This window comes from Schistocerca serialis, chromosome 3 (genome assembly GCF_023864345.2).
Source record: "Schistocerca serialis cubense isolate TAMUIC-IGC-003099 chromosome 3, iqSchSeri2.2, whole genome shotgun sequence".
In the NCBI taxonomy this organism is placed as follows: Eukaryota; Metazoa; Arthropoda; class Insecta; order Orthoptera; family Acrididae; genus Schistocerca; species Schistocerca serialis.
In genome coordinates this window covers 974,761,866-974,789,727 of record NC_064640.1, presented here as the reverse complement: position 1 = coordinate 974,789,727, position 27,862 = coordinate 974,761,866, and the positions used below count along the sequence as shown (strand labels likewise).

General features: G+C 43.8%; 1 protein-coding gene and 1 non-coding gene across 2 annotated transcripts in view; both read right to left on the bottom strand.

Moving 5' to 3' along the window:
- Nucleotides 1-1,258: 1,258 nt before the first annotated feature.
- Nucleotides 1,259-27,862, bottom strand: part of LOC126471406 (PIN2/TERF1-interacting telomerase inhibitor 1-like) — a 100,037-nt gene continuing 73,433 nt past the window's right edge. Inside the window, exon 4 of the mRNA XM_050099534.1 lies at nucleotides 1,259-2,687. Coding sequence (XP_049955491.1) covers nucleotides 1,487-2,687 — 1,201 coding nt within the window. The 3' untranslated portion in view covers nucleotides 1,259-1,486. The remainder of the gene's footprint in view (nucleotides 2,688-27,862) is intronic.
- Nucleotides 7,696-7,770, bottom strand: Trnat-ugu (transfer RNA threonine (anticodon UGU)). The gene has a single exon. It is a non-coding gene; the product is annotated as a tRNA-Thr (tRNA).

Here is a 27,862-nt window from a genome sequence, read left to right as displayed (position 1 = left end):
CAGGAGAGGTGCTACAGTATGGTGTAATTATGACCCAGAACATTTAGATAAAGCTGTTCGTGATATTCAGAGTTGTAAATTATCGTACAGAAAAGCGTGAGATTTGTATGGTATACCTAAATCAACCCTACAAAATAAAGTGCAGAAAGCACATTCGGGGCGAGGAGGGGGGGCAGGGGGGGGGGGGGGGGGGATTTAGTTAAAGGCTACCGTGATAAATCTGGCCGAAAAGAGAAAAAATTTCGTACTAATTTGCCAGTAGAAGAATGGGTGCATTTATTCCTCACACGACACTCAGAAGATCTTTCTGTTTGCTAAGGCGAAAATATTAAACGTGCTCGTGCAGAACCTATCTGTAACATATAAAAGTCATTATATCATTCCATATCACTTATTCGTAACAAAGGGCTACCTTAAAATGTGTAAAATGTCAACAAAATCAAATAAATAGCATGTAGAACTTTTAAAAAAGGCAGTAACTGTCCAAATTCACCCTCTATATACTGTAACTTCGGACAGATATTTAAAAAACACACGTGTCCGAAATCACCCCAATCCAAGGGGTGACTTCGGACACTTTATTTAACTGCCTCAGATAAATATACCTACACATACACGTTCTGGTTCTGGGATATTTTATTCGTTACACATATACCCTACCACTTCCATAACAATCAATTTAATCTAACAATATACACGAAAGTTACAATCAAAATAACGAAAAAACCGTCCGAAATCACCCTGTTTGATGGTAGTAATTTCATTTTATTAGTTTTGTTTATTAATAGAAAATGTTATGCAGGCATGCTGTTCCTATCTTGTCTTAAAGGTTTCCCTGTCTACTCCACTGTTATTTATTTACTGTTAAATTTTTTGCTTTTTCATTGCATTACCACCACACTGTCAAAGATGTTACTTATTGTAGGTTTCTTCCAATGTTGTTTGCAAACATTGTAACTTCTTTGGTGACAATACTCAGTAAATGTCTGAAGATGGCCTTGTAAGCCAAAAACTGGTTAATACAATAAAAGTAATATTGCAGAACAAAAGCAAACGTGTGCTTTTCAATTATTAATAGCTGTTCTATTCACAGAGACAACTTCTCAATTTACGTATGGCACATTTTCTGTCATCATTGGCCTTTGGAGACTTAACATGATCAAAACCTACTCCTTACATTATAGTTGGTATTTGTTAATTCTAATGCACTTTAGCCAATCTAATCTATGTATTGTGCAAATCCATAACAAACAACACATATTTTATATGTAAAATGTACACTTTTATTACAATGCAAAAAATATAGTTCAGAATTTACATAAAATTTAAAATACAATATCCAGGTTGATCAGTGTGTCACATTTCACTGTTTGTCAACCAGCAAACTGAGATCATGAGTGTATCACAACTTGCAAACAGGATCCAAGAGTTTTAGTATTTAGGTAGACTAGTTAGTTTACTCTGACACTTGTTGCAATATAATTTTTTATTTTATTTTATTAGCATGTTTTAAGGCTACACTCAAACTCCCATATCCCAAGATTCTATCCAAATTAGAACCTTTGAAACCAAAATCCATGCTTTTACTGTGTTGTTTCTTAATGGCCTTTCTAGGCTTCAAAGCACTCTTGATGTCATACTGATGGGGCTCTTCTTTGTAAGAAGGAATTGATTCACTGTAGAAACCTATTGATCTCTGAATATTATTGACCCCAGCTCTGTTGTCTGGAGATGATGGACTGACAATCTCAGATGTAATGTTCTCCACCACATCTGATTCATTAAGAGACTGTGAACACATTTTCTTTTTCTTTCTTTTCTTCATTTCAGGGGGCCCTTTATGTCCTTCAGAAATCTGAGTTTTATGTGGCTTACCCACATTTTTTACCTTGATCTTAGAGCCTCTAGTGTCAGCTTCACTAATCATACTGGCATTTTCAGAATCTTTGTTTCCAATTTCTTCAGCATCTGACGTAACTTCCGTAACTTCTTCTATCAATATTTTACTGCCTTCTTTGTCACTCTCGTGTTCTACCACTGGCTTGTTTTTCTTGTCTTTCTTCTTATTCTTTTTCTTTTTTTTCTTGTCCTCCTCATTTTTATCCATTTCCTCACCCTCATGGGCCACAGTATCACATTCACTCACTCCAATTTGTGAGCTTGAAATCATGGTCGCTGTAAAGACTTGTTGGTTGTTTTGTGAATCTTTTGCATGTTTCCTCTTTCTTTTAAACCTGATCTTTTCTAAAGATTCTGACAAAGAATGACTGGCAGAATTATCTTCAATTTCACTTTTCCACTCCTGATCTATATCCACACCTGTAACAGAATTTTCATTCACATTTGAAATTTCTTTCAAAATATCATTCTGCTTCTCTTGCTCATCTTTATCTTCATGCCTGTAAGACCCAGGTTCACCTTTTACCCTATGCTTGGGCAAATGTGAGGATAAACAGTCATCAATAGTTTTTTCTTCACATACATTTAAACTCCGCCCAACTGTTTGTTCAGCAGAAATCACGCCATCCTCTGAATCAGCTTCGGAGATGTTTACTGTATTAGTGTGGTATGAATACTGTATCTCAGATGATTTACTGTTAGCAGAACTGTACTTCTTTCCAAATATACAAGCCAGGTCATTAGCACTATATCGGCTGACATCCTTTCCCCTTGTAAACTTCTGGTAACTGCAAAGAAAAGAAACAGACTCTAAGCAATAGCTTCAAATACAGAAATTTATCATTTAACAATCAAACTTCATTTACAAACAATACCATAACATGCTTAATTGTTCCAATACTTTCCAGTTACATGTTTTTACTCTATTCAGTGTTAGTTAATAATATGAACTGTTAATTGTTGCACGATGGAAAGCTTGGTCACAGTAGGCCCTGTGCCACAAGTGACAGATGACATTATTAAAGATTACCAACAAAACGCACTTAAAAAGCAAAACTTGTAGAAGACCAAGAAAAAATATAAGGAGAGAAAGTGATGTAACACCCTAATCTATAGAATTATAAAAGCCTAAAATGAAAACTTTCTCCAAGTTGCATATCATCCTGTAAACCAGAATAATGAAAAAAATAGATTTTTGCATTACAAGTTAATTCCAAAGATAGTTAAAAATCAGATGTGACTTACTCATATCAGTCTCTACTGAATGTTCTGTAGCCGAGCTACTACATCACGAATGGTAGTTTTCTATATCAGCATACATTTCAATGATAACAAAATTATCATAAGGTATACAGTGAAATTGTTGCCTTTTTTCTGCTTAACACCAAACACAAGTTACGTCTGAAGCAACAACACATGTAATAACTAAGTACATAGGTTACAGATTAGCTGTGCATCATTATCAAATATATTACAGTCAGTGCATAACTCAGTGGAAGTGGAGAGGTCTTGTCAGTGTTCACCTGGACTGACTTAGGGATGCCACGGAAAGTCTCAATCAATACAGTTGCATAGTGGTTTAAAGTCCACTGCAGAGAAATATGAGATTAGTATATGTATCATATTCTCATCATAAAAAAAGGTCTTAAAAAACAGAACCAATGTCAAACAAATCATCAACAAATCAGCTTATACTAGCATAGAGGTGTACTGTTTATTTTAACCCTTTTGCAGGCACATTTTTTGTAGCGACTCAGTGAAGTTAATCAAAAAAAATAAAATATTCATTTCTCGGATAATTTTATTTTTGTGATTTAGGACAAAAAACTATGGTGGCATGTTTATCCCCCACAGCTCTTTTGTGAGCTGTTATTTTGGTGATAAATGTAACAATTTCCCACTGTGGAAATGAAGCAATCTTTTCTGACTTCACAAGTGACAACAGTAGTGAGCTCATGACAATCAGAAACTGACTGTTGTAGCAGTTTTTATACACACGATACAGCGTATTATTACAAGATGTCAGGCACATTCAGAGGAAGTAAGACATATTCCCAAAGGCCTTGAAAAACCATTAAATTGGTGGTAAGTATGCTTCCCAAGATCCACAAGAGACACACAAATTTTGTGGCAGGTATATCTTCCAAGCCTCTTGGAGAAACTATTTTGATGGTAACCATATTTCCCAAGGGCCTTTAAAACAACGTTGTTTGGTGGGATTTATAATTCCCACAACAATAAGAGCTGTATATAGTAACAAACAGAAACTACAACTGGTGCAGCAGATTACTGCTAGTTGCCAGGAGTGTGCAGAAGTGATACGACATATTCTCGTAAATGCAGTAAAGAAATACAGTTAGTAGTAAGTATAACCCCCAGGGTCCACGAAAGGATTAAAAAGTTGTGGTGTCAAATGCAGCAGTGATAGTTGTATAAGATGTTAGAACTGTGTATCAACCATTATAGGCAATGGTACATTGAGATGAGACTATCATTTTGTGCTGCATCACATGATAAAAGTCATAGTGTTCAGTAACAAATATATTTATCATTCCTGTGAACCTGGATTGTTTCCAAGTTAAATATTTCAGACTGTTCAATTTTTAATAAAGTGATCTAATATTTTGAGTTTGTTGTTGTATCCTCCAGAAATAGAGCAAGGTTTGCTAGGAACAACTACAGTAGCCTCTGCTCTGGCAGATGCCACAGTTTGAGTATTCTCATAATAGGTTGTTGTTGTTCTTGTTGTTGAGGTCTTTAATCCAAAAACTGGTTTGATGCAGCTCTCCATGCTACTCTACCCTGTACAAGACTCTTCATCTCCAAGTAACTACTGCAACCTACATCCCTCTGAATCTGCTTACTGTATTCATCTCTCGGTCTCCCTCTATGATTTTCACCCCACACACTTCCCTCCAGTACTAAATTGGTGATCCCTTGATGCCTCAGAATGTGTCCTACCAATCGATCCCTTCTTTTGGTCAGGTTGAACAACAAATTTCTCCTCTCTCCAATTCTATTCAGTACCTCCTCATTAGTTACGTGATCTGTCCATCTAATCTTCAGCATTTTTCTGTAGCACCACATTTCAAAATTTTCTATTCTCTTCTTGTCTAAGCTGTGTATCATCCATGTTTCACGTCCATACATGGCTGCACTCCATACAAATACTTTCAGGAAGGCCTTACAGACAGTTAAATCTATACTTGATGCTAACAAATTTCTCTTCTTCAGAAATGCTTTTCTTGCGTCTAAATTTTTTATCCTCCTTACTTCAACCACCAACAGTTATTTTGCTTCTCAAATAGTGTCTCATTTCCTAATCTAATTCTCTCAGGATCACTTGATTTAATTTGACTACATTCCATTATCCTTGTTTTGCTTATATCTTCTTTTCAAGATACTGTCCATTCCATTCAACTGTTCTTCCAAGTCCTGTGATGTCTGTGACAAAATTGCAATGTCATCAGCAAACCTCAAAGTTTTTATGTCTTCTCCCTGGACTTCAACTCCTATTCCAAATTTTTCTTCTGTTTCCTTTACTGCTTGCTCAATATACACACTAAATAGTATCAGGGATAGGCTACAGCCCTGTCTCACTCCTGTCTCAACCACTGCTTCCCTTTGGTGCTCCTCGACTCTTACAACTGCCATCTGGTTTCTGTACAAATTTTAAATAACCTTTTGCTCCCTATATTTTACCCCTGCCACCTTTTGGATTTGAAAGAGAGTATTTCAGTCAACATTGTCAAAAGCTTTATCTAAGTCTACAAATGCTATAAACATTAGGTTTGCCTTTCCTTCACCTATCTTCTATCAGAAGTTGTAGGGTCAGTATTGCCTTGCATGTTCCTATATTTCTCCAGAATCGAAACTGATATTCTCCAAGGTCGGCTTCAACGAGCTTTTCCATTCTTCCGTAAAGGCTTTGTGTTAGCATTTAGCATGACTTACTAAACTGATAATATGGTAATTTTCACACCTGTCAGCACCTGCTTTCTTTGGAATTGGGATTATTATATTCTTCTTTAAGTCTGAGGGTATTTTGCCTGTAGCATAAATCTTGTTCATAAAATGGAAGAGTTTTGTCATGGCTGGCTCTCCTAAGTAGCTCTAACAGAATGTCATATACTCCCAGGGCCTTGTTTTGACTCAAGTCTTTCAGTGATTTGTCAAATTCTTCACTCACTGTCATCTGCCTTCTCATCTTCCTCTACATCCTCTTCCATTTCGATAATATTGCCCTCAAGTGCATCTCCCTTGTATCGACCCTTTATATACTCCTTCCACCTTTCTTCTGAGTGAAATGCATTGACCTAAAATGTTATCACTATTGGTATTTATACCATACTGCAATCTGCAACATAATTTATTATTTTTGAAGAATCATGTCCCTTTGGTGATAATGGAAAACACGAGTATAATATGAACAAAAGGTGAAAAGTTCTTGGCCTGGTGCAGAGGTGGGATTCGTTTCAAACATTCCCACACACTCACAGTGTAGAGTAACACAAGCAGGTGTCAACTTGAGCTGCAGAACAGTTTTGTTCGTGCAGCTTTTTTAAACAGTCACGTAGCATGTGTTTGTTTCAAACAGCTAAACTGGAACACTATGTTGGCAAAGTTCTTAGTATCAGCAATGGAAATTCAGTCAAATCTAATGACACTCTACATCCTACATCTACATCCTAATTGTCAACAGTTGTGAAATCACAGATGAAAATATTAATACTGTGCTGAACATGGTAGTGGACAATTAGCAGTTAATGGTGTTTGAAAGAGTTCACACCATATGAACAAGACGTATTTCAGATTTTATATGAAAAATTAATTATGGGAAAACGTTATGCAAAATTGTTTCCACTTTTGTTCACTGATGGTCAAAAGCAAATGTGAAGACTAATTTCTCAACAGTGTTTGAGACCATTTAAAAGAAATCTGACTGGTTTTGTACATTCATTTGTTACTGTGCACGAGACACGAATCAACGCATGATAGCAGAAAGGAAACAGCAATCAAAGCAGTGGGTGTAAACTAGTCACTCTGCATTATGAAAGGCAATTGCCAGCATTTTCTGGGAGGTGAAAGGGATTTTTCTTATTGCTTACCTTGCAATAAATGGTGAATACTAAGGCATTCATTTACGAGGACAGTGTATCTGCCCCAAAAGATGCTGTGTAAATGGTAAAGCAGATTTAAAATATTGATTGTTGGAACATCCACTCCATTTACCAGACAGACATCACTTCTCTTTCAGTTATTTCTAAATCTACAGAAATTTGCGGCTGGAAAATACTGAGGCAAACGAAGAGATAATGGTAGCCATAGACTGGTAATTGCTAGACCTTCCAGAACTGCATTGTAGGGATGACTGAAATGCACTGACCTAAAATGTTATTAGTAAAACAAATAAATAAAATAGAGAGGCATTTTAATAACAAAAATAGTCTTTCATTGCCAAGCTGCTAACTTTTCACCTTGCCTTCATATTTTGTCCAAACTAATTATACTAACAGGGTAATAATAATACCAACTGGTTACATATGAGAATCGAGCAAGCTTGATGAAGGAGCATTTTGGAGCAACCCGAGTGTCATGAAAGTCAGTTTCAAAGAGCTGGAAACTGAATCCATAAAAATGTATGTGATTGGAAATGTCAGAACTTACAATGGAACCTCTAAAGATCCTGCAGATAGTCTTCATGACAAAATCTTGAAGAATGAAATTATAATGAAATCCAGACCATTAGCTGCTTACAGGTGTTCATAAATATCAATGGGGACAGTTGAAAATGTGTGCCCTGACTGGGACTCGAACCCAGGATCTCCTACTTACATGGCAGACACTCTATCCAACTGAGCCATCGAGGACACAGAGGACAGTGAAACTGCAGGGACTTATCTCTGGCACGCTTCCCATGAGACCCACACTTTCAACTTATTGCCCCTACCCACTATACTCATTACTCGCGGCAGTCAGTCTACCGATTCCCATAAGAGTTTGAGTAATGTGAGTTCATCCATACTGAAGAAGATCATTGGCTGGTAAACCTTATCTATATGAAGATGGTATCTGTTCTTTCGGACATGTCCAAAAGAACAGATACCATTGGCGATCTTGCAGCTCTCGAACAATGAAATTACAATGAAATCCAGACCATTGGCTGCTTACAGGCGTTGATAAATATCAATGCACTCACATTGCTCAAACTCTTACGGGAATTGGTAGATTGACTGCCACGAGTTATGAGTATTGTGGGCAGGGTCACTATAAATGTAGTGTGTGGACAGTAAGTTGGAAGCGTTGGTCTCACGGAGGAGCATACCAGAGATAAGTCCCTGCAGTCGCACTATCCTGTGTGTCCTCGATGGCTCAGTCGGATAGTATGCCTGCCGTGTTAGCAGGAGACCCTGGGTTCGAGTCCCGATCGGAGCACACATTTTCAACTGTCCCTGTTGGTATTTATCAATGCCTGTAAGCAGCTGATGGTCTGGATTTCATTTTTCAAGAGCTGCAAGATCACCAGTGCTATCTGTGGTTTCAGACATGTCCAAAAGAACAGATACCATCTTCATATAATATCTTAAAGAGGTTGCATCAGAATTCCAGCACGCATTTGCCAATTAACACTGGCAACACTTTATTCTTAAACATCAACAAAGATGTAACCATGCCTTTTTCACTGTTATTGTTTCTTCTGTCTGTGGTCTCTAAAGTGATTCAGATTTACCACCCAACCGGAGTATCAATAGGGAGATCACGTCAGAGATACTTGGGCTACAGACTTCGGCCACAGCTTGCTCCCTTGCAAAGTGCTGCTGCGGCCACAAGCAAGTCATGGAGAGTTAGCCACTGATGTGAGTATGCCAGTAAATACTACAGTCCGGCTCTTGCTACTTCGTCTCTCGCTAGTCTTTGAAGTCTTTAATAATGTGCTATTGAACAGCAGTTTTGGTCTTGCCTCACGTTTGTGACTTGGATTGCTCCCTGGACTTTTGTACATGCTTAAGGTGCCTTTGTTAGGCTCTGGACTTGTTTTTGGTTATCCTTTTACTTTGTGGGTTCTGCTGTCATTGAGCTCAAGAATCACCTGTTTGTTCTGCAGGTCTCTGCTTTACCACTAGCGCAATGATCATAAACTGTGTTCTACCTATGCTGAGTAGGATGGAAAAGTGGCAACAAGTGCTTTCCCATTGTGCAACTATCACAGTGACACATGGATAACAAGTTTACAAAGTTATGGCAACAGCAGTTGCAGCTGCAGCAGCAACTACATCTGTGGCAACGGCAGCAACAACAGCTCGAAAAACAGTGGGAGCAACAGCAGCAGCATGAATAATGGTGGGAATTCCAATAACAGCAGCAAAAATAGCTATTGAGACTACTGCAAAACCAACAACAGTCTGCAACTGGAATTTCCTAGCTTCCCCCTGTGCAGTTTGCTTGCTTCAACGTGGCACATGAGATCTGGGAAGTCTATTTATGTGGTTTTGTTCTTCACTGCATGGCAGGTCAAGTGAATGACCCATAATGTGAGACTGCACATTGTCTTCTAGTTATAAGATGTATTAAGTAGTGCAAAAACTAGATGTATTAAGTAGTGCAAAAACTATGCCCATACTCAAACACCATTAGAAGGAGCTTTTCTGATATTTGTGGTTTGCTGGCTAACTGCTATGGTCACCAAACTCATGCAGTTGCAGCTAGGCTTAAAATTAATCAGTGCGTTAAGCAACGTCTGCAAACATTCATTCACAGCATGGGCTGCTAACTTGCAAGGCTTTGCACACAAGTGTAAAATTTCCTGAAAACCTTGTTTTAAACTCTGATGTTGTTATCTGACAGAGAAATTAGATTTGACTGATGGAGAAATTAGAGTGAAATTTGATCCCACTTCAAGTGATGTGTTAATGACTGCCAAAGCTCACAAAGAAACTGCATCAGTGCAAACTATGTTTTACGATTCCTCTGGTGTCGACATTGTTAGTAGTATTAGTTGCCGTTGTGCTCTACGATCAACTGATAACTTCCAATCCACATCATCATCATCATGTGACTCACTGAGCACCCGTTCATCCTGTAACATGGGATTCAGTAGTTAGCGATCCACCTCCCTTAAATTATCAGTAGACACACAAAAACAGAAGCACTCAGTTCACTATCACTGTGCCCCAAAGTGAGTGGAGGGTCAGCAACGATTTCTCCCTATTGTTGCTAAAGTGTCCCAGGAAAGTTCATGGAAGATTGTGGCTCACAGCATAAATGGTGTCACTGCGTTTCTGTGACATCACCTGTTTTAAATGCCACAAAGTGGGGCAACTAGTGAGTGTCTGCCTCATCCGACATGTGTCAACAACATTGGCTACAAGCGCCTGCATGCTATCTTGCCAGTGCCTGCAGTAGCAGCAGCTGGGATGTAGAGGCTCATGTTGCCACTGAACATTAATGGAGTGATCAAAGACTTCCAGATGGACACAGGTGCAGCCACATCTCTGATTAATGAGGACACATACAAACACACTGGCTCCCCACAGCTGAGGCCCCTCAGCACAGAGTGGTGACTTATGATGGCCAGTCAGTACTGTTATGGAATCAGATCAAAGTCCAATCTAAGTATAGAAATTAGTCCAGCAACTAATCCTGCTAGTAGTCAACTCTTGGACGAAAACTATCATTTTTGGCTTATATGCTTTTGCACTTTTTGGGTTTCAAATTCAGGTCCAGGTGAATTTCATTTCAACTGCAATACCATTCACAGAACTTGATATGTCATGTGTATAATCTAAGCAACTGTTTGAATCTACATTAAGTTGTGTAACAGGGTTCCATGCTCATGTATCCTTAAAGCAATCAGCAATACCTATGTTTTGTAGAGCTTGTTCAGTGCCTTTTCCCATGCGTGAACAAGTTAAAACAGAACTAGATATGTTGCCAAGTCTGGGAGTTATATCAGCAGTATTGTCTTAACAGTGGGTCACTTAAGAAACCAAATGGATTACTCAGAATTTGTGGTGATTGTAAGTCCACCATTAATACTCAATCAAATTTCTATCTGTATCCAATTTCTAGGCTGGAGGAATTATTGGCAAAATTGGCTGAAGGGTCATTAATTTTCAAAGGTAGATCTCACTGACATAGCAGTTTCTAGATATTAACAAATCATTTGTCATATATCCATGTGTCACTATAACAGGTTGCCATTTGGGGTCACAAGCACTCCTATGTTCCACAGGTACCTCGAGTAAATCCTCCAATGTATTCTCAACGGTAATAACTATATAGATGACTTGCTAATTACCAGGGACAGGTGGGAAAAGCACCTGTGCAACATACTGATGTTGCTCGAGTGGCTCAAAGCCAGTAGTCTGCATTGTTGTCTCGACAAATGTCGTTTCTTTGATCTGAGCGTCAAGCACATGGGACAACCCCTAACAACTCCAGTCAGACCTCAGCAAAGTAAATTACAACAAAAGATTCTCACAATGCTTTCAAGTAACTCAAAAAGCACCTTCGGTCAGCCCCTTGTTTAGCAGTGTCCATCTGGGCAAACTCTTGCCACTGTTGTGTCAGGTTATGACATTGGTGCAGTTCTATCCCATGAATAAGCTGACAGCACAGAACAGTCCATTGTGTCTGTCTCTAAAACATTAAATGTGACACAGACAGATTATTTTCAAATTGAGGAAGAGGCACTGGTCATCATACATGACTAAAAGAAGTTTTAAGAATATTTATATAGCACTAAGTTTCACCTAATAACTGATCACAAGCCTCTCATTTCATTATATAGCCCCAATTCAAAACTTCCTAATAAGATAGCACAGCAGCTGCAATGGTGGCCATTATTCCTTATTATCTGTGCCTATGAGATCCATTATCAGCCCACCACACAGCACTCCAATACAGACGCACTTTCCCCCTTGCTGTGTGGCAATGTAACTGACAGTTGTCAGTGTTCTCTTTAACTTTCTCTGTGTCACATGGATGGCTACCATCACCATCACAGCAGCTACAATCCATGCCCTATCCATCATCTTTGCAATAGAGGGGCACCTTCCATCGTGGTTTCCAACACTGGCCCTCAGTTCACAGTGGCTGCATTCCAGGGTTTTTGTCAATGCAATGGGATCAAGCACCTGATTGCCGCTTTCCATTCTGCATCCAATTTGGAATCCCAGCAGATGGTCAGGACCTTCAAAACACAAAATGATGAGGACAGCTGACTCCAAGAAAGCATTCAACAGCTTCCTCACCACTTATCAATCCACTCCTGTAACTGACAAAATTTTACATGGGCAGAGACCCTGCAGCCTCATTGACCTGCTGTGCCCACCGCCCATGCACTGTGCCATTCCACCGTGTGAGCTCCCAACCCTGGACTCGTATTTCCAGCCAGAACCCCGGGTATTCCGAAGGTGTCATTGTTGGCAATAGGGGGTGGCACAGGAATCAGCTTCATCCACAATGTGACATGCCCCATTCCCTTTCCATTCAATTGCCGACTGAGCATCACCTCCGCAACCATGCCAGGGACAGGCCTGCCCACCAGCCTATCTGCTACCGCTATAATATCCACCCTCATGTTATGTGCGACGGATTCAACAATGACTAGTGATGAGAGAGCCACTTCCAGCTCCCACCACCACTACTACCGGCCTCCTCACCACATCATCGACGGAGGTTGAGTGCTTTCGGACTGAGATGCCTGTGGAGGCAAAACCATCGTTCCCATCTCCATCACAGCTGGTACCCACTCCCCTGCAGGCTGGACTAAGCTGTGCCCTGGAACCCACCGATCAGCCAGGACTCCCACAGACAGTACCGCTGTCTTCTGGGCCAGCTGATCAATGTTGAGGAACTACCATGGGAGCCGCCGGCATGGATTTATCATGTCTCCCCCCTTCCTCCCTTCCTTGATGGTGTCAGCACATGCTGGGCCATTTATGGCTACCCAGGCATTGACCTATGTCTGTGCGAATGCGCACAGGTTACCTGAACTCTTACGGGAATCATCACCTCAGCTAGTGCGAGTAATGAGTGGATGGGCAAATATCTATTAGGAACATTACGAATGTTGGTCTCACGGGAAGTGTGCAAGGGATAAATCCCTGCAGTTGCGCTATTCATCTGTATCCTTGGTGGCTCAGATGGATAGTGTGTCTGCCATGTAAGCAGGAGATCCCGGGTTCAAGTCCCGGTCGGGGCACACAATTTCAGCTGTCCCCATTGAGGTATATCAACAACACCTGTCGGCAGCTGAGGGTTTCAATTAATCATCATTCACTACTCGTTGTTTCTGCTTAGTCACCTACACGTTTAGTAGTGGATGATAACTTGTGCGAACACCTTCTCTTCGACGTGAAACCACACTGGCGGTATGCAACATCAAACGGTGCACACGCATCAGTCTCTCTACCAACAGATGGTGCTGCCATACCAACAGTTACGTGGTGCCGCCACCTTACGTGTAAGGCAAAAGTAGACAGACTGACCAGGTTTCATTTGAATGAACCTCATACATAAATGGGCTACAATTATTTCTTTTCCCCTTACAGCCAAAGGTATTGCTCAAGCACACTCTATTCAGAAGCATTTTGCTATTCACTTTTTTTTGTTTTTAAATAATTATTACATCATCTCCTAGGAGAAAATACATACCAGAGTATCATACCTGATGATGTAGGACTACACATTTGACAACTTTCTGGTGTACCTTCAGTAATGACGTGTGATTGTGTGTCTATACAGCTCACAGGCCTGCTTATAGAAGTCACCTGGGTCCCTGGCACACTCTGGTGAGCCGCCAAAGAAACAGTATTACACTCCTGGAAATTGAAATAAGAACACAGTGAATTCATTGTCCCAGGAAGGGGAAACTTTATTGACACATTCCTGGGGTCAGATACATCACATGATCACACTGACAGAACCACAGGCACATAGACACAGGCAACAGAGCATGCACAATGTCGGCACTAGTACAGTGTATATCCACCTTTCGCAGCAATGCAGGCTGCTATTCTCCCATGGAGACGATCGTAGAGATGCTGGACGTAGTCCTGTGGAACGGCTTGCCATGCCATTTCCACCTGGCGCCTCAGTTGGACCAGCGTTCGTGCTGGACGTGCAGACCGCGTGAGACGACGCTTCATCCAGTCCCAAACATGCTCAATGGGGGACAGATCCGGAGATCTTGCTGGCCAGGGTAGTTGACTTACACCTTCTAGAGCACGTTGGGTGGCACAGGATACATGCGGACGTGCATTGTCCTGTTGGAACAGCAAGTTCCCTTGCCGGTCTAGGAATGGTAGAACGATGGGTTCGATGACGGTTTGGATGTACCGTGCACTATTCAGTGTCCCCTCGACGATCACCAGTGGTGTACGGCCAGTGTAGGAGATCGCTCCCCACACCATGATGCCGGGTGTTGGCCCTTTGTGCCTCGGTCGTATGCAGTCCTGATTGTGGCGCTCACCTGCACCGCACCAAACACGCATACGACCATCATTGGCACCAAGGCAGAAGCGACTCTCATCGCTGAAGACGACACGTCTCCATTCGTCCCTCCATTCGTGCCTGTCGCGACACCACTGGAGGCGGGCTGCACGATGTTGCGGCGTGAGCGGAAGACGGCCTAACAGTGTGCGGGACTGTAGCCCAGCTTCATGGAGACGGTTGCGAATGGTCCTCGTCGATACCCCAGGAGCAACAGTGTCCCTAATTTGCTGGGAAGTGGCGGTGCGGTCCCCTACGGCACTGCGTAGGATCCTACGGTCTTGGCGTGCATCCGTGCGTCGCTGCGGTCCTGTCCCACGTCGACGGGCACGTGCACCTTCCGCCGACCACTGGCGACAACATCGATGTACTGTGGAGACCTCACGCCCCACGTGTTGAGCAATTCGGCGGTACGTCCACCCGGCCTCCCGCATGCCCACTATACGCCCTCGCTCAAAGTCCGTCAACTGCACATACGGTTCACGTCCACGCTGTCGCGGCATGCTACCAGTGTTAAAGACTGCGATGGAGCTCCGTATGCCACGGCAAACTGGCTGACACTGACGGCGGCGGTGCACAAATGCTGCGCAGCTAGCGCCATTCGACGGCCAACACCGCGGTTTCTGGTGTGTCCGCTGTACCGTGCGTGTGATCATTGCTTGTACAGCCCTCTCGCAGTGTCCGGAGCAAGTATGGTGGGTCTGAGACACCGGTGTCAATGTGTTCTTTTTTTCCATTTCCAGGAGTGTATTTAAATGATCACAAACGAGTGCTTGGTCTATTCTGTAACCTGTATTACTGTTGTCCACTCAACATGTCCAATGCTATGCACAACACGTACTTCATTGTATCTTACGTATTGCTCTATAAAGAACTTTGTTCCATAAATCTTGTTTGTTCTTGCTACAGCAAACTTGGCAACGAGTTATGGTTACGCTTTCTCCACATGTTGGTGTCAGTGCTAAGTCACATGACAATAATCTCAATGGAAGAAATACTCTAACATATCACTGCCCAATAACAAGTTTTTGTGGAACAGCAGTAGGCTCTCACCACCGCTCTCAATCAAATGGCACCTGCTTGTTCATAGCAGGTCACTCACCCATCGGTGTACGCATTGCCCTTTCTGGCTTATTACAAATTGGCTGAAGACTGAACTGTTGTGACAGTGCCACGACATTTAAGAGTGCCGCCATGTCAGTATGCGCAAACGGTGATAGAGGCGCTCTGCAACTAGGCTGAGTGCAGGAGTGCCACCCAGCTATGAACGGCGCCGGCCGCATGTCACGGCACGGCAGTCAAATGACCAATACGGAATTGGTAGCATGTAACCAGCTATTGTTTCTACGTTTGTATATCCAGGCAATTTATTAGTGATTGAAGGTTATAACACTTTTTGGCGACGAGGTCGGATATTTTCGTTCCTGCGTTGTGGATTTGTGTGTTCGTGTCGGGGCAGACATGGAACAGCTTATGCAAGCGCTCATTGAACAGCAAACACAGCTAACAGCTGCTATTCAGGCGTTGTCGACGTCACTTACTCATCGTCTGTCTTCCTCTTCTCCGCCTCCGCTCCCTCCTTACGACGAGACTGCTGAAGACTGGGAGGATTATGAGAAGCGTTTGCGGCAACACTTCTTGGCTTTCGGCATTGTCGATGATCCTATGTGTAAGTCTTTATTTCTATCTTGGATTTCCCCACGGATCTATCAGCTGCTATCTCAGTTAGCCCCGCTGTGGGAACCTGCCTCTCTGTCCTTCCAAGAAATGTGTGACTTATTGTCTAACTATTACCGAAAAAACACCCACGTCATTGCCTCCCACGTGGCGTTCTACCGGTGTCGTAAACAGCCCCATCAATCTTACCGGGCTTGGGCGGCGGAACTACACGGTCTGAGTAGGAAATGTCAGTTTGTCACGGACACTCATCATGAATCTTATGCAGATTCAATGGTTAGGGATGCTATTCTACAGCTTGCTCCTGATAAAGAAGTTCGGCAATGTGCCTTACAACTGCCAAACCCGTCGCTGTTGGAAGTTCTAAGCATTGCTCAATCTTTTGAAGTGTCTCACGCTGCTGGTGCGCAAATAGACGCGTGGTGTGATGTAGGCGCTATACAGACCACTTTCGACACGGACAATTTGCCTGTTTCCTAGGGGACCGACGATGTGACGGCGGTTCACTCGCATCAACAACGTTGCGTTGGGCCACCACGCTCGCAGCGTAAACAGCAACCACAGAAGCAAGTTCGTTCCGCACTTCCTTCTTTTCCACGTTGTTTCGTACAGCATGACAGTGCTGCATGTCCAAAACGTTGGGCCACGTGTAATTCATGTAGGAAAAAAGGCCACATTGCTTCTGTGTGTCAGTCCCCTAAAGTTCCTGTCGACGAGGACGAGGCATCGGACATGAATGTTAACTGTGTGCTTTCTCAAACAAATAAGTTGTTTGTTACTGTTCGTGTTCTGGATAAAGACATTCGCATGCAAGTGGACACTGGCTCTGCAGTAACTCTCATTAACTCTCACACGTATTTGGAGTTGGGCTCCCCTCCCTTGTCTCCAGTTACGCGAAATCTGAGAACTTATAATAAACAGAAAATTCCTATCGTTGGCCAGTTTGATGCTTCCACTGCCTACAAGTCTGTTGTTCGGCCCCTCACGTTTTATGTGGTGGATCATGCGGGCACTGAAAACCTGTTCGGTTATGATGCTTTCCAGTTGTTCGGGTTCTCCATTGATGTTGATGTGCACATCATATCTGAGGATATTCCGTATCAACAGCTGGATGGATTGGGTTCTGAATTCTCATCTGTGTTCTCTGCTGGTCTGGGTCGTACCAAGGACTTTGAAGCCCACATTACTCTTAAACCTACAGCTCGCCCTAAGTTTTTCCGGGCACGCCCTATTCCGGTGGCGTTGCGTGCACCTGTCAAGGCTGAGATAGACAGGTTAACAGCTTCAGGGATTCTCCTTCCTGTTACCTCCAGCGAATGGGCATCGCCAATCGTGGTGGTTTCTAAACCAAACGGGAGTCTGCGATTGTGTGGTGATTTTAAAGCCACTGTCAATGCTCAGAGCCTCATTGACACTTATCTTCTTCCCCGTCCTGAGGAGTTATTTACCAAGCTCGCTGGGGGCCAGTTCTTTTCCAAACTTGTCTTATCGGAGGCGTACCATCAGTTGCCGTTGGATGCGTCTTCCAAGGAATTTCTCGTCATCAACACTCCTTGTGGGTTGTATCAGTACCAGCGGTTACCGTTTGGCGTCACTAGCGCGCCGGCCATTTTTCAGCGGTTTTTGGAACAGCTCACGGCTTCCGTTCCCGGCTGCATAAACTATCTGGATGACATTGTTGTCACAGGGGCCTCCACTGGGTAGCACCTTTGCAATTGGCGTTCACTGTTTTGGGTTCTGCATTCGGCTGGGTTGAAGTGCAATCTGGACAAGTCACAGTTCTTCCAACCCTCCATCGTGTATCTTGGTTTCCACTTGTCCCGTGAGGGTATACGTCCCCTACGTCAGCATGTTGCGGCCATTACCGCTCTACCCCGGCTGTCTACGGTAAAAGAACTTCAGGCGTTTCTAGGCAAGATTGCTTATTATCACAAATTCATTCCATCCGCGGCGGCGGTAGCTCATCCTCTGCATCAGCTGTTACGCAAAAACGTTCCTTTCTGTTGGTCCGACGAGTGTGAGCAGGATTTTGTCTGCCTGAAGGCTCATTTGCAGTTGGCGCCTTGTCTTGCCACATTCCGTCCGGGTCAGCACTTGGTTCTGGTGACTGACACGTCCCAGTATGGCCTAGGGGCTGTTCTCACGCATTGGTATGAGGATGGGTCGGAATGACCCATCGCCTATGCTTCCAAGACCCTCAACAATGCGCAACGGCGTTATTCTCAAATCGAAAAGGAGGCGCTTGCTACCATTTATGCTCTAAAAAAGTTCAGCATTTTTTTTGTATGGCTCTAAGTTTCACCTCATCACTGACCACAAGCCGCTGGTCTCTCTGTTCAGCCCATCGGCATCGCTTCCGGATAAGGCAGCTCACCGCCTGCAATGTTGGGCCTTATACTTGTCTCGTTTTCACTATGAGATTCACTATCGCCCCACGGCCCAGCACGCCAATGCTGATGCGGTTGTCGCGTTTGCCGATGGGCCCCGACCCGGTTTTCGATCGAGATGAACTACTCTGTTTCCACATTGATGAGGCAGAACGTTGTGCGGTCGAGGGTTTTCCGCTTAAAGGTTCGCAGGTCGCGTCGGCTACTGCGCGGGACCCGGTCCTGCATCAGGTGATCGGTTTTATTCAACGGGGTTGGCTGGACAGGACCAAGGGCCGGGCATTGGATCCCCTTCGCAACTACCATGCCTTGCGCCTTCGTCTCTCTGTTCATGATGGTGTTGTTCTTCTGGCCACGGGTGGCGCATCTCCACGGGTCGTGGTGCCAGCCTCTCTTCGCAAAGATGTTCTCAAACTGTTGCATGAAGGCCATTGGGGGATTTCTCGGACTAAGTCCCTGGCCTGCAGGCACGTTTATTGGCCCGGTATTGATTCGGACATCGCCCACATGGTCGCTGCGTGTGGTCAGTGTGCTCAACAACTGGCTGCACCCCATACAATGCCCTCTCCGTGGCCTGACCTGGCGCAGCCATGGGAAGGGGTGCACGCTGACTTTACCGGCCCCTTCCTCGGCACTTATTGGCTGCTGTTGATTGACGCCTTCTCGAAGTTTCCGTTTGTTGTTCGATGTCCGTCGCCCACCACTGCGGCGACGACGACACTGGCTTTGTCCAAAATCTTTGCGCTAGAAGGTCTTCCATCCACGATCGTCACGGACAATGGCCCTCAGTTCTCTTCGCAGACCTTCCGTGATTTTTGTACTGGACACGGGATTCATCATGTTACAGCACCGCCCTTCCATCCGCAATCGAATGGGGAGGCCGAGCGCCTTGTCCGCACTTTCAAAAGCCAGATGAAAAAATTCCTTAGTGATTTTTCCACAGATGATGCTCTGTTGCATTTTCTGAGTTCTTATCGCTTCACGCCTCTGGGTGATCGCAGCCCTGCTGAACTCTTGCCTGGCCGCCAACCGCGCACTCTACTGCACCTGCTTCACCTTGTCAGGCCTTGTACTGTGTCCCCTCGTGTGGGAAAATACTTGGTGGGCGCTGACGTGTGGGCACGAGGGTATGGATCTCGCCCTAAATGGATTCCAGGGGTGGTCAAGGCTCTTCGCGGCCGCCGGCTTTGTGAAATACGTACGGATGACGGCATGGTTGTTCGCCATTACGACCAGATGCGCCCACGAGTGGTGGCCACGCCGGTGCCACCGCCCCTTCCTTCGCCTCCACCAGCCCGAGAAGCCAGTCCTGTTGCTGCTGCCGATCTCCCGTGCGTGTTGCTGCAGCCGACGTCGCTACCGCTTCCGAGTCCGCCGGAACCAGTCCCAGCCGCGACGCCGCCCTCTCCGGGACCCCTCTCCGGGACCCATCTCGCTGGAGCACACCGCCAGGTCCACGACACCAATGGATGCTGCTCCGGAGTTTTCACCCATCATCTCGTCCAGGAGGCATGTTCCACGCACGGGCTTCCGTCCTCGACATTTTCGACCGTACTCTCGTGTTTCTCCGCGGGATCTTCTCGGGGCCTCCCAAGAGGCCATGGATGTCTCTGCGCTGTCCATGTATCCCAGGAAGTGAGTGTTTTTTTTCAAGGGGGGAAAAGTGTTGTGACAGTGCCACGACATTTAAGAGTGCCACCACGTCAGTACGCGCAAACGGCGATAGAGGCGCTCCGCAACTTGCCTGAGCGCGGGAGCGCCACCTAGCTACGAACGGCGCCGGCCGCATGTCACGGCACGGCAGTCGAATGACCGATACGGAATTGGTAGCATGTAACCAGCTATTGTTTCTACATTTGTATATCCATGCAATTTATTAGTGATTAAAGGTTATAACATGAACTCCTATGAGACACGGTTACACCAACATTTCCAGGTTTTTCACGTGGGAGATGCAAACCTGTGTAGGGATTCTTTCTTTCCTGGCTTTTGTCGTGCTTTTATCAGTTGTTGTGCCAACTTGTGCCTTTGCAACAACCGCCAGCTTATCATTTAATGAAATGTGCAAGCTTCTCTGAACCTATTACTGTGACAGAATGCATGTCATTGAAACGTGTGTAGAATTTTACTATTGTCAGAAATGTCCAAACAAATCTTACAAAGCCTAGACTTCAGAATTACGTGGGTTGAACTATCTTTGTGAATTTGTCACTAGTACCCATCACAAATCCTATGCTGATCACACGGTTTGTGACGTTATTATTCGCCTGCCCCCAGAAAGGGAAGTCTGCAAAAAAGCACTTCAAGGTGAAAATCCGAAACTTACAAGTGTGCCCAATATAGCATATTGTGATCAGATTGTTGCACGGGGGGAAGGTACTGGAAGCTGCTCAGTCAACCATTGTTAGGCATGCTGCAAGTGTTCAGGATAACAGGAAATCCATTGTAGAAGTACAAACTTCAACTCAGCATCACATGGGGCATCAGTTATGGCCACAGCAGCAAGAGGCCACGTCACAACAGTGACTGCATGCCCCCCCCCCCCTCCCCCTTCCGTCTTGCCCATACAGCTTCATCCAACATCAGCATGCTGTGTGACCTAAGTGTTGGGCTGTTTGCAACTGTTGAAAGAAAGGCCACATTGCATCGGTGTGTAACTCCTCTTAAAACATGGCAGACACAGTAGTACCAATGGACATATACTGTATCTCTACAATGACTATCTTCCCAAACAAATTGTTTATTAACTTGTGTGTTGGCACGGTGTTGGCACACAAATACACAGGCAGGTCATTCAGAACCATTGCTTATGCTTCTAAGACTCAGCAGCAGTATTCTCAGACTGAAAAGGAGGCTTTAGCGATTGTGTTTGCGCTCAAGAAATTTCAAGTCTTCTTGTATGGTTCTAAATTCCATTTAGATAGGATCCAAAATCCCTTGATTGCTCTTTTTAACCCTTCAGCTCCTGTGGCAGACAAGGCAGCGCATCATTTGCAGCAGTGGGCTCTCTTCCTCTCCTGTTATTATCAGGCCCATTATGGTGCAACATGTCAATGCCAATGCCTTACCTCACCTGCCAATCGGACCAAACCCATTGTGTGATCTTGATGAGTTGCTTTGTTTCTATTTAGATATTGACAACCAGAATGTGGTCAATGGTTTTCCCATCACCAGTGCCACAATAGCATCGGCTGTCACCGTGGATCCTGTACTTAGTCAGGTCCTCTCTTTTGTGCAGCACAGTTGTCCAGAAAACCCCCAGGACATGCCTCGGATCGATGCATAATTACTTCTCAGTCCAGCACCGCCTTTCTGTGTTTGATGGGTTTCTTTTGTTAGCTATGGAGGATGCTCCTCCCGAGGTTGTGATTCCCGCCTCCCTACACCATGATTTACTGCGGCTTCTGCATGTCAGTCATTGGGGGACCTCTCACACCAAAGCTGTGGCCCACTGGCATGCGTATTGGCTGGACATAGATGGGGACATTACACAGCTTTTTGCTGCTTGCACTCACTGTGTTCACAGTGTTGCCACAAGTTTCCCCAAGTGAAATCCCTGATTTCCAGACAACTTTTAGCATTTTTTCCTGACAAATTTTGAGATGTAACAGGTAAGTAAAGACATAAGTTGACAAAAAACATGTAAGGTCTTCTGTATTTCTGTGAGCAAAAATCTTACTAACATCAACATCTTTTGCAATGAACTGTTTTTAGATGGAAAAAGCAATCCAAATGATATGTGTGTTTCATTAAGACCACTGTTGTTATTTTATTTCAATAGTACAAAATATGCATTTCCTTGGAGTCGCAAGACAAATTTAAAATGTCTTCACTGATTTCAGAAATAACCTCAGAAAAAAGTAGGCCTCTTGAAAGAAGTGTATAAGGCACGGAAGAGTTGTGTAAACCAACACCATAGGTGACCACCAATAAAATGTTGGTTCTACTATGTTTCTTATTGTCAATTATTACCCACTGTGTTATGTCTATTATTTTACAGGTACTGTGTAATTTTTCTTTCGAGAAATATATGAGTATGTAGCATATAAACTGCCAGCGACTGCCACAGTTTGCTGCTTCTTATCATCCATACTTTCTAATATGCAAACTACTTTCGAAGTGCCAAAATCTATTTCTATAAATAAAATGTCTATAAAACAGCGCACTGTACAATGTACTTGTGGTGAGACAGTCACAATTCCTGAAATCCATCAACTGTGGTCTCTGGCCTAGCAGCAAGAAATTGTGGCAACACTGACTGCAAGCTGAGGGGAGTGGTAGGAAAGGGAGAAGCAGTAAGAATGGGGGCGTAGGGAAGTGGTGCACATTCTCAGCTGCGCCCTGCCAGCGACAATGCATGACATCTCAGTAAACAAACCATTTCATCTACTGAGACAAAAATGAGATTTTTCCAGTGTGGTCCCCCCCCCCCCCCCCTCCAAATTTACCTGATATGTTTGAAATTAACCTGATTTCCAGAACTTGGGGCAACCTTGGTTCAGGAACAGGCGGCCCCACAGGTATCTTTTTTCCCCGGCTGACACCGTAGAATCCGTGAGCAGTGTGTATATATTGATTTTGCTGGGCCCTTCCTAAATCACCTGTGGCTCAATGTAGTGAACGCCTATTCCTTACCTACATGGAGTGTTGTCTGTCCACGTCCGTGGAGACCTCTATTTCAACCCTGTCCAAGATTTTTGCACTTGAGTGAATTCCATATACCATGGTTACTGATAACAGTCCCCAGTTTGTTTCTCGACAATTTGCATCTTTTTGTCAGGCTAGCAGAGTTCGCCATCTCACAGGTCCGCCGTTTCATCCTCGATCTAATGGTGACGCTGAACTCATGGTTTGGACATTTAAAACTCAGGTGCAGAAGTATGTATCTGGCAGGTCTTCCTAAGTTGCTTTAGACCGTTCTTCCAGTTTGTACAGTTTCACTGTGGTGGGGAACAAGGGCCGAGCAGTGCTGCTACACGGATGCCAATCATGAACCCTCCTCCACCTGCTGCATCTGACACCGAATCTGCCATCATCGCTGGCTCTGTGACAATGCCAGCTATGTATGCCTGTTTGCGCTCGTGCTTTCAGACACCAGATGAACTCTGTTCCTGCCGTCAATGAGCGCTGCTGGGGCCACCACCTGTGTGTCATCTACACTCCCGACGGGCAGATGTCCGGTCCCTTCGACCAGCTGCGGGTGCGCATGTCGGGGTCTGTTCCAGAGGGCTATTGCCTCCCCCGCCCTCCGCCCCCCCCCCCCCCACCAATACCAATGCCTGTTCCTGTGTTGCACATGGTCTGGTTTGTGACGCAGTGGGGGTGCTGCCTGGCACATCACTGCCTGAGGTTCCCACCTCCACCCCCACTTCTCGACTGTCATCGCCAGTGCAGCCTCCACTGCACCTGATGCTGCAGCCGCCGCTGTCTCTGCCAGAGGTGTTGCACCGTCGTCTCCAACGGCCCCATTGACGCCTCCAACGGCCCCATTGACGCCTCCAACGTCAACCGCTGACCTCAATGAGCACGTCGCTAAGGAGATATCAATACCCAGTCCTGCTCTACAGCCTCTCACGAGAAGGGGGATGGCATGCCAACCTGCTCCCTCATCAGCTCCGCAGCTACTCGACGATGTCTGCCTGCCACATGCTGCAGCAGCCGTCATCGTCATCAGGCAATGAAATGGATTACCAAATAAGCAGCAACCAGTCGCAATTTTGTATATCGATTTCAACTGATTAACAGCCATCATCGGTTATTACTCAAGAACATACACGTTGAAAGCACCGATGATGGCTGATAATCAGCTGAAATCAATAGAAAACTGCTATGTAAACAAAGAGAACTTCATCTCAGATTCAAGGGAAGAAAAAACATAGCTGACAAACAAATGCTGAATGAAGTGAAAATGAGCATATGGAGAGCAATGAGAGAAATGTTCAATGACTTTGAAGGTAAAAATCTGTCAACCGATCTGAGTAAAAACCCTAAGAGGTATGGGTCAAATGTAAAATCAGTAAGTGGCTCAAAATCATCTATTCATTCACTCAGTCAACATATTGGCAATGAAATGCAAGATAACATAGAGAAGGCCGAAATAGTGAATTCAGTCTCCCAAACTTGTTTCACCACAGAAGATCATAACACGTTCCCTCCTTACAATCATCGTATGAATGTCAAAATGGCAGGCATTGAGATAGAGATAACCGATTGCGGAATAGAAAAAAACTACAATTGTTTAGTAGTGGAAAGACATTAGGACCAGATGAGACACCTGTAAGATTCTACACAGATTATGCAAAAAACATGCTCCATTTCCAGCAGTAATTTATTATAGGTTGACGAAGGGTACTTAGCAACTGGAAGAGACAACAGGTCTTTCCCATTTTTAAGAAGGGCCGTAGGAAAGATGCACACAATTATAGACCTATATCATTGATGACAATCTGTTGCAGAATTGTGGAACACATTTTATTCTTACGATTATGACATTTTTGGAGAATGAAAATCTCCTCTGTAAAAATCAACATGGTCTCCGCATAGAGAGATCCTGCAAAACTCACTTGCTCTGTTGGTCTACAAGATCCACAGCACTGTAGACAACAGCACTCAGGATGATGCCATTTTCCTTGACTTCAGGAAGGCATTACACACTGTCCCGCACTGCAGTTGCTCGAGTTTATTCAAAGTCTTCACGTATGCCACTGAATTGATGGTTGACCCTCTTGGCATCACACACACGAGAATGACATCATCACAATCCCATAAGACTGTCACCATGACTTTTCCGGCAGAAGGGGTTGTCTTGAATTTCTTCTTTTGTGATGAATGAGGAGGATGCCACCTCATGTACTGCCTTTTTGTTCCCACTACAAAGTGGTGCACCCAACTTTCACTCCCCATAAGAATCCGTTACGGAAAGGCCTCTCCATCGGTCTCAAAACACTCGAACAATTCAGATGAAATGGCCTTTCTTTGAATCTTGTGGTCTGCTGCGAGCGTTTGTGATACCCATCATGAGCACCTCTTTGAACATCTGTGAGTCTCGATCATTGCAGATGCAATTCCACTGCTGCCAACAACTGTAGAGCCAAATGTCGAGTTGTGATGCGTCGGTCGGCATGAATAATGGCATCCGCACAATTCAGCATGTCTGGAGCAGTGGCTGTGAAAGGATGTCTGGAGCAGTGGCTGTGAAAGGATGTCTGGAGCAGTGGCTGTGAAAGGATGTACCGAGCGTGGCTGATCAAGGAGCTCTGTTTCTGCATTTCCTGAAGCTGTAACTTTCCTGGCCTATCACTCAACTGTACTCCTATCAACTGCAGCATCATCATACACTGCACACAAATGTTTACGCAAGTTTACCATGGTTTCTTTTTCTGCCACAAGAATTCAATAACAGCTTGCTTCTTGTAACATGAGTTGTATGTAGACACCATTTTGATGCTGTACTGCTGCTCTGCCATCTGCCAGAATGGTTCAAAACTTCACTGGCATACAGAACAAACATCAAATGTGAAGCACAAACAAGGACGTTTGTCTGTGTATATTAAGGGCTTTTTTTAAAAAATGAGGGGCATTACTTACTGAATGACCCTCATATTACCTGTGTGTGAACATGAAAGCTGTAGACACTTGTAGTGAACTACATGCAGTGTGTGGAGAGAACATTGCATTTATGTACATCTGCATGAGGCTTATCATATTCACTCTTGCATGAAACTTTGCACTTATGAAAAATCGAGCGAAGTGGCGCAGTGTTTAGCACAACGGACTCTCATTCGGGAAGACGACAGTTCAAACCCGTGTCCAGCCATCCTGATTTAGGTTTTCCATGATTCCCTTGAATCGCTTCAGGCAAATGCCGGGGATGGTTCCTTTGCAAGGGCAGGGCCGACTTCCTTCCCCATCCTTCCCTAATCCGCTGGGACCGATGACATCCTGTTTGGTCCCCTCCCCCAAATCAACCTACCAACTTATGCAAAATGGTATGAAATTTATTTCATTAATAAACATTTGTTAAGTATAAAAACATAGCTTTAAACACCAAATGAACAACAGTTACTATAGAATTAATGGTGCTATGGAAAATGTACGGATGGCTCTTGTCTTTTGGTCCTACGGAGTGCGTGAAAGCAGTTTTTGTCTTTATTAGAACATAAGTTTACCTTGCACTTCTCACACAGCTTTTGCAGCTAGGACATTTGTACATTTTTCTCTTCTCATTCTACACTGACCAGTCCTTCAAGGGATCTAATCTTATATCCTTTCGAGGTAACAATGATCCCTTGTATTTACGCCTGTTGGTCTCTATCTGATCTTTGCTAGCTGGTCTACCTCTTTTTTCACTCCAGGACCAGCCTAGTGAAGAGTTTGAGCCAATTCAGTTCTAAACTCATTCTGGTTCATTGACGTGACTGCTAGTTCTTCACGACCCCCCCCCCCCCCCCCCCCGTCCCTAGTCCTCCCTCCCAGTTATAACCTTCTGTAGAGGATCCAGGAATTTATTACAATTATGTCAATTAGATGGAAAAACAAACTTAAATTCCACCTTTTGGCTCTAACCTTTATATAGCATCTGTAAATGTTGCTGTCTAATAAATCTACATTTTCCATATATGAGCTACAAACAGAAACAACAAGACCTGCTACCATTCTGTGTTCTCTTTTCTTTTTGTCAAACATTTTCACTTCAGATTTTGGCAGCTCACCGACAAAAGTAAACAGGAAATGGACAATAGTATTGTCTATATACAAAATGGAGGAAATGACCATTCTGTCAACAGTAGTAATGTATTCCTCAATACTCACATACTTCTTTCTTCAGTTCCTTTACATTTTGAAATTTATAGTTTGGTATATTATTCCTTTGGAACCTACTCACTGAATGCCTTGCTTGAATTGGTAAACATCTAGATCTATAGAGGTATAATATCTGACAGAACAGATCTTATAGATCTGGTCCCTTGGAACTTCCCTTCTACTACAATGTTTCCTGATGCTACTATATCTGGTTCATGATCTAATCTGAATTTTGGATTATTTTCTTGCCCATTGTAGATTTCAATTTGCAAATACCATTTTTTTCACTCAAAAAGATAAGTTTATACCCTCTTTATGCGGTTTCTCTTTCACTGGCAGGAATATCTCTGGTAGACGCACGTCCACGAAGCTCTTGCTAAGTTATTAATATTTAAATAAAAGCAAATTTAGTTAATATTACATTTTAGACTAGTCCATTTACTCCTTCTCTGGGCTATCTAGTGAAGATTTTGCTTTTCTGTATTTAGATAAAAAGAAAGTATTTGAGAAAGGAGGGTATTCATTAGTTTTGTTTACATTTTAGGTGTAAATTTCATGTGAGTGCAGATCTCTATTTTTGACTAGACTTGGTGGTTCAAAAT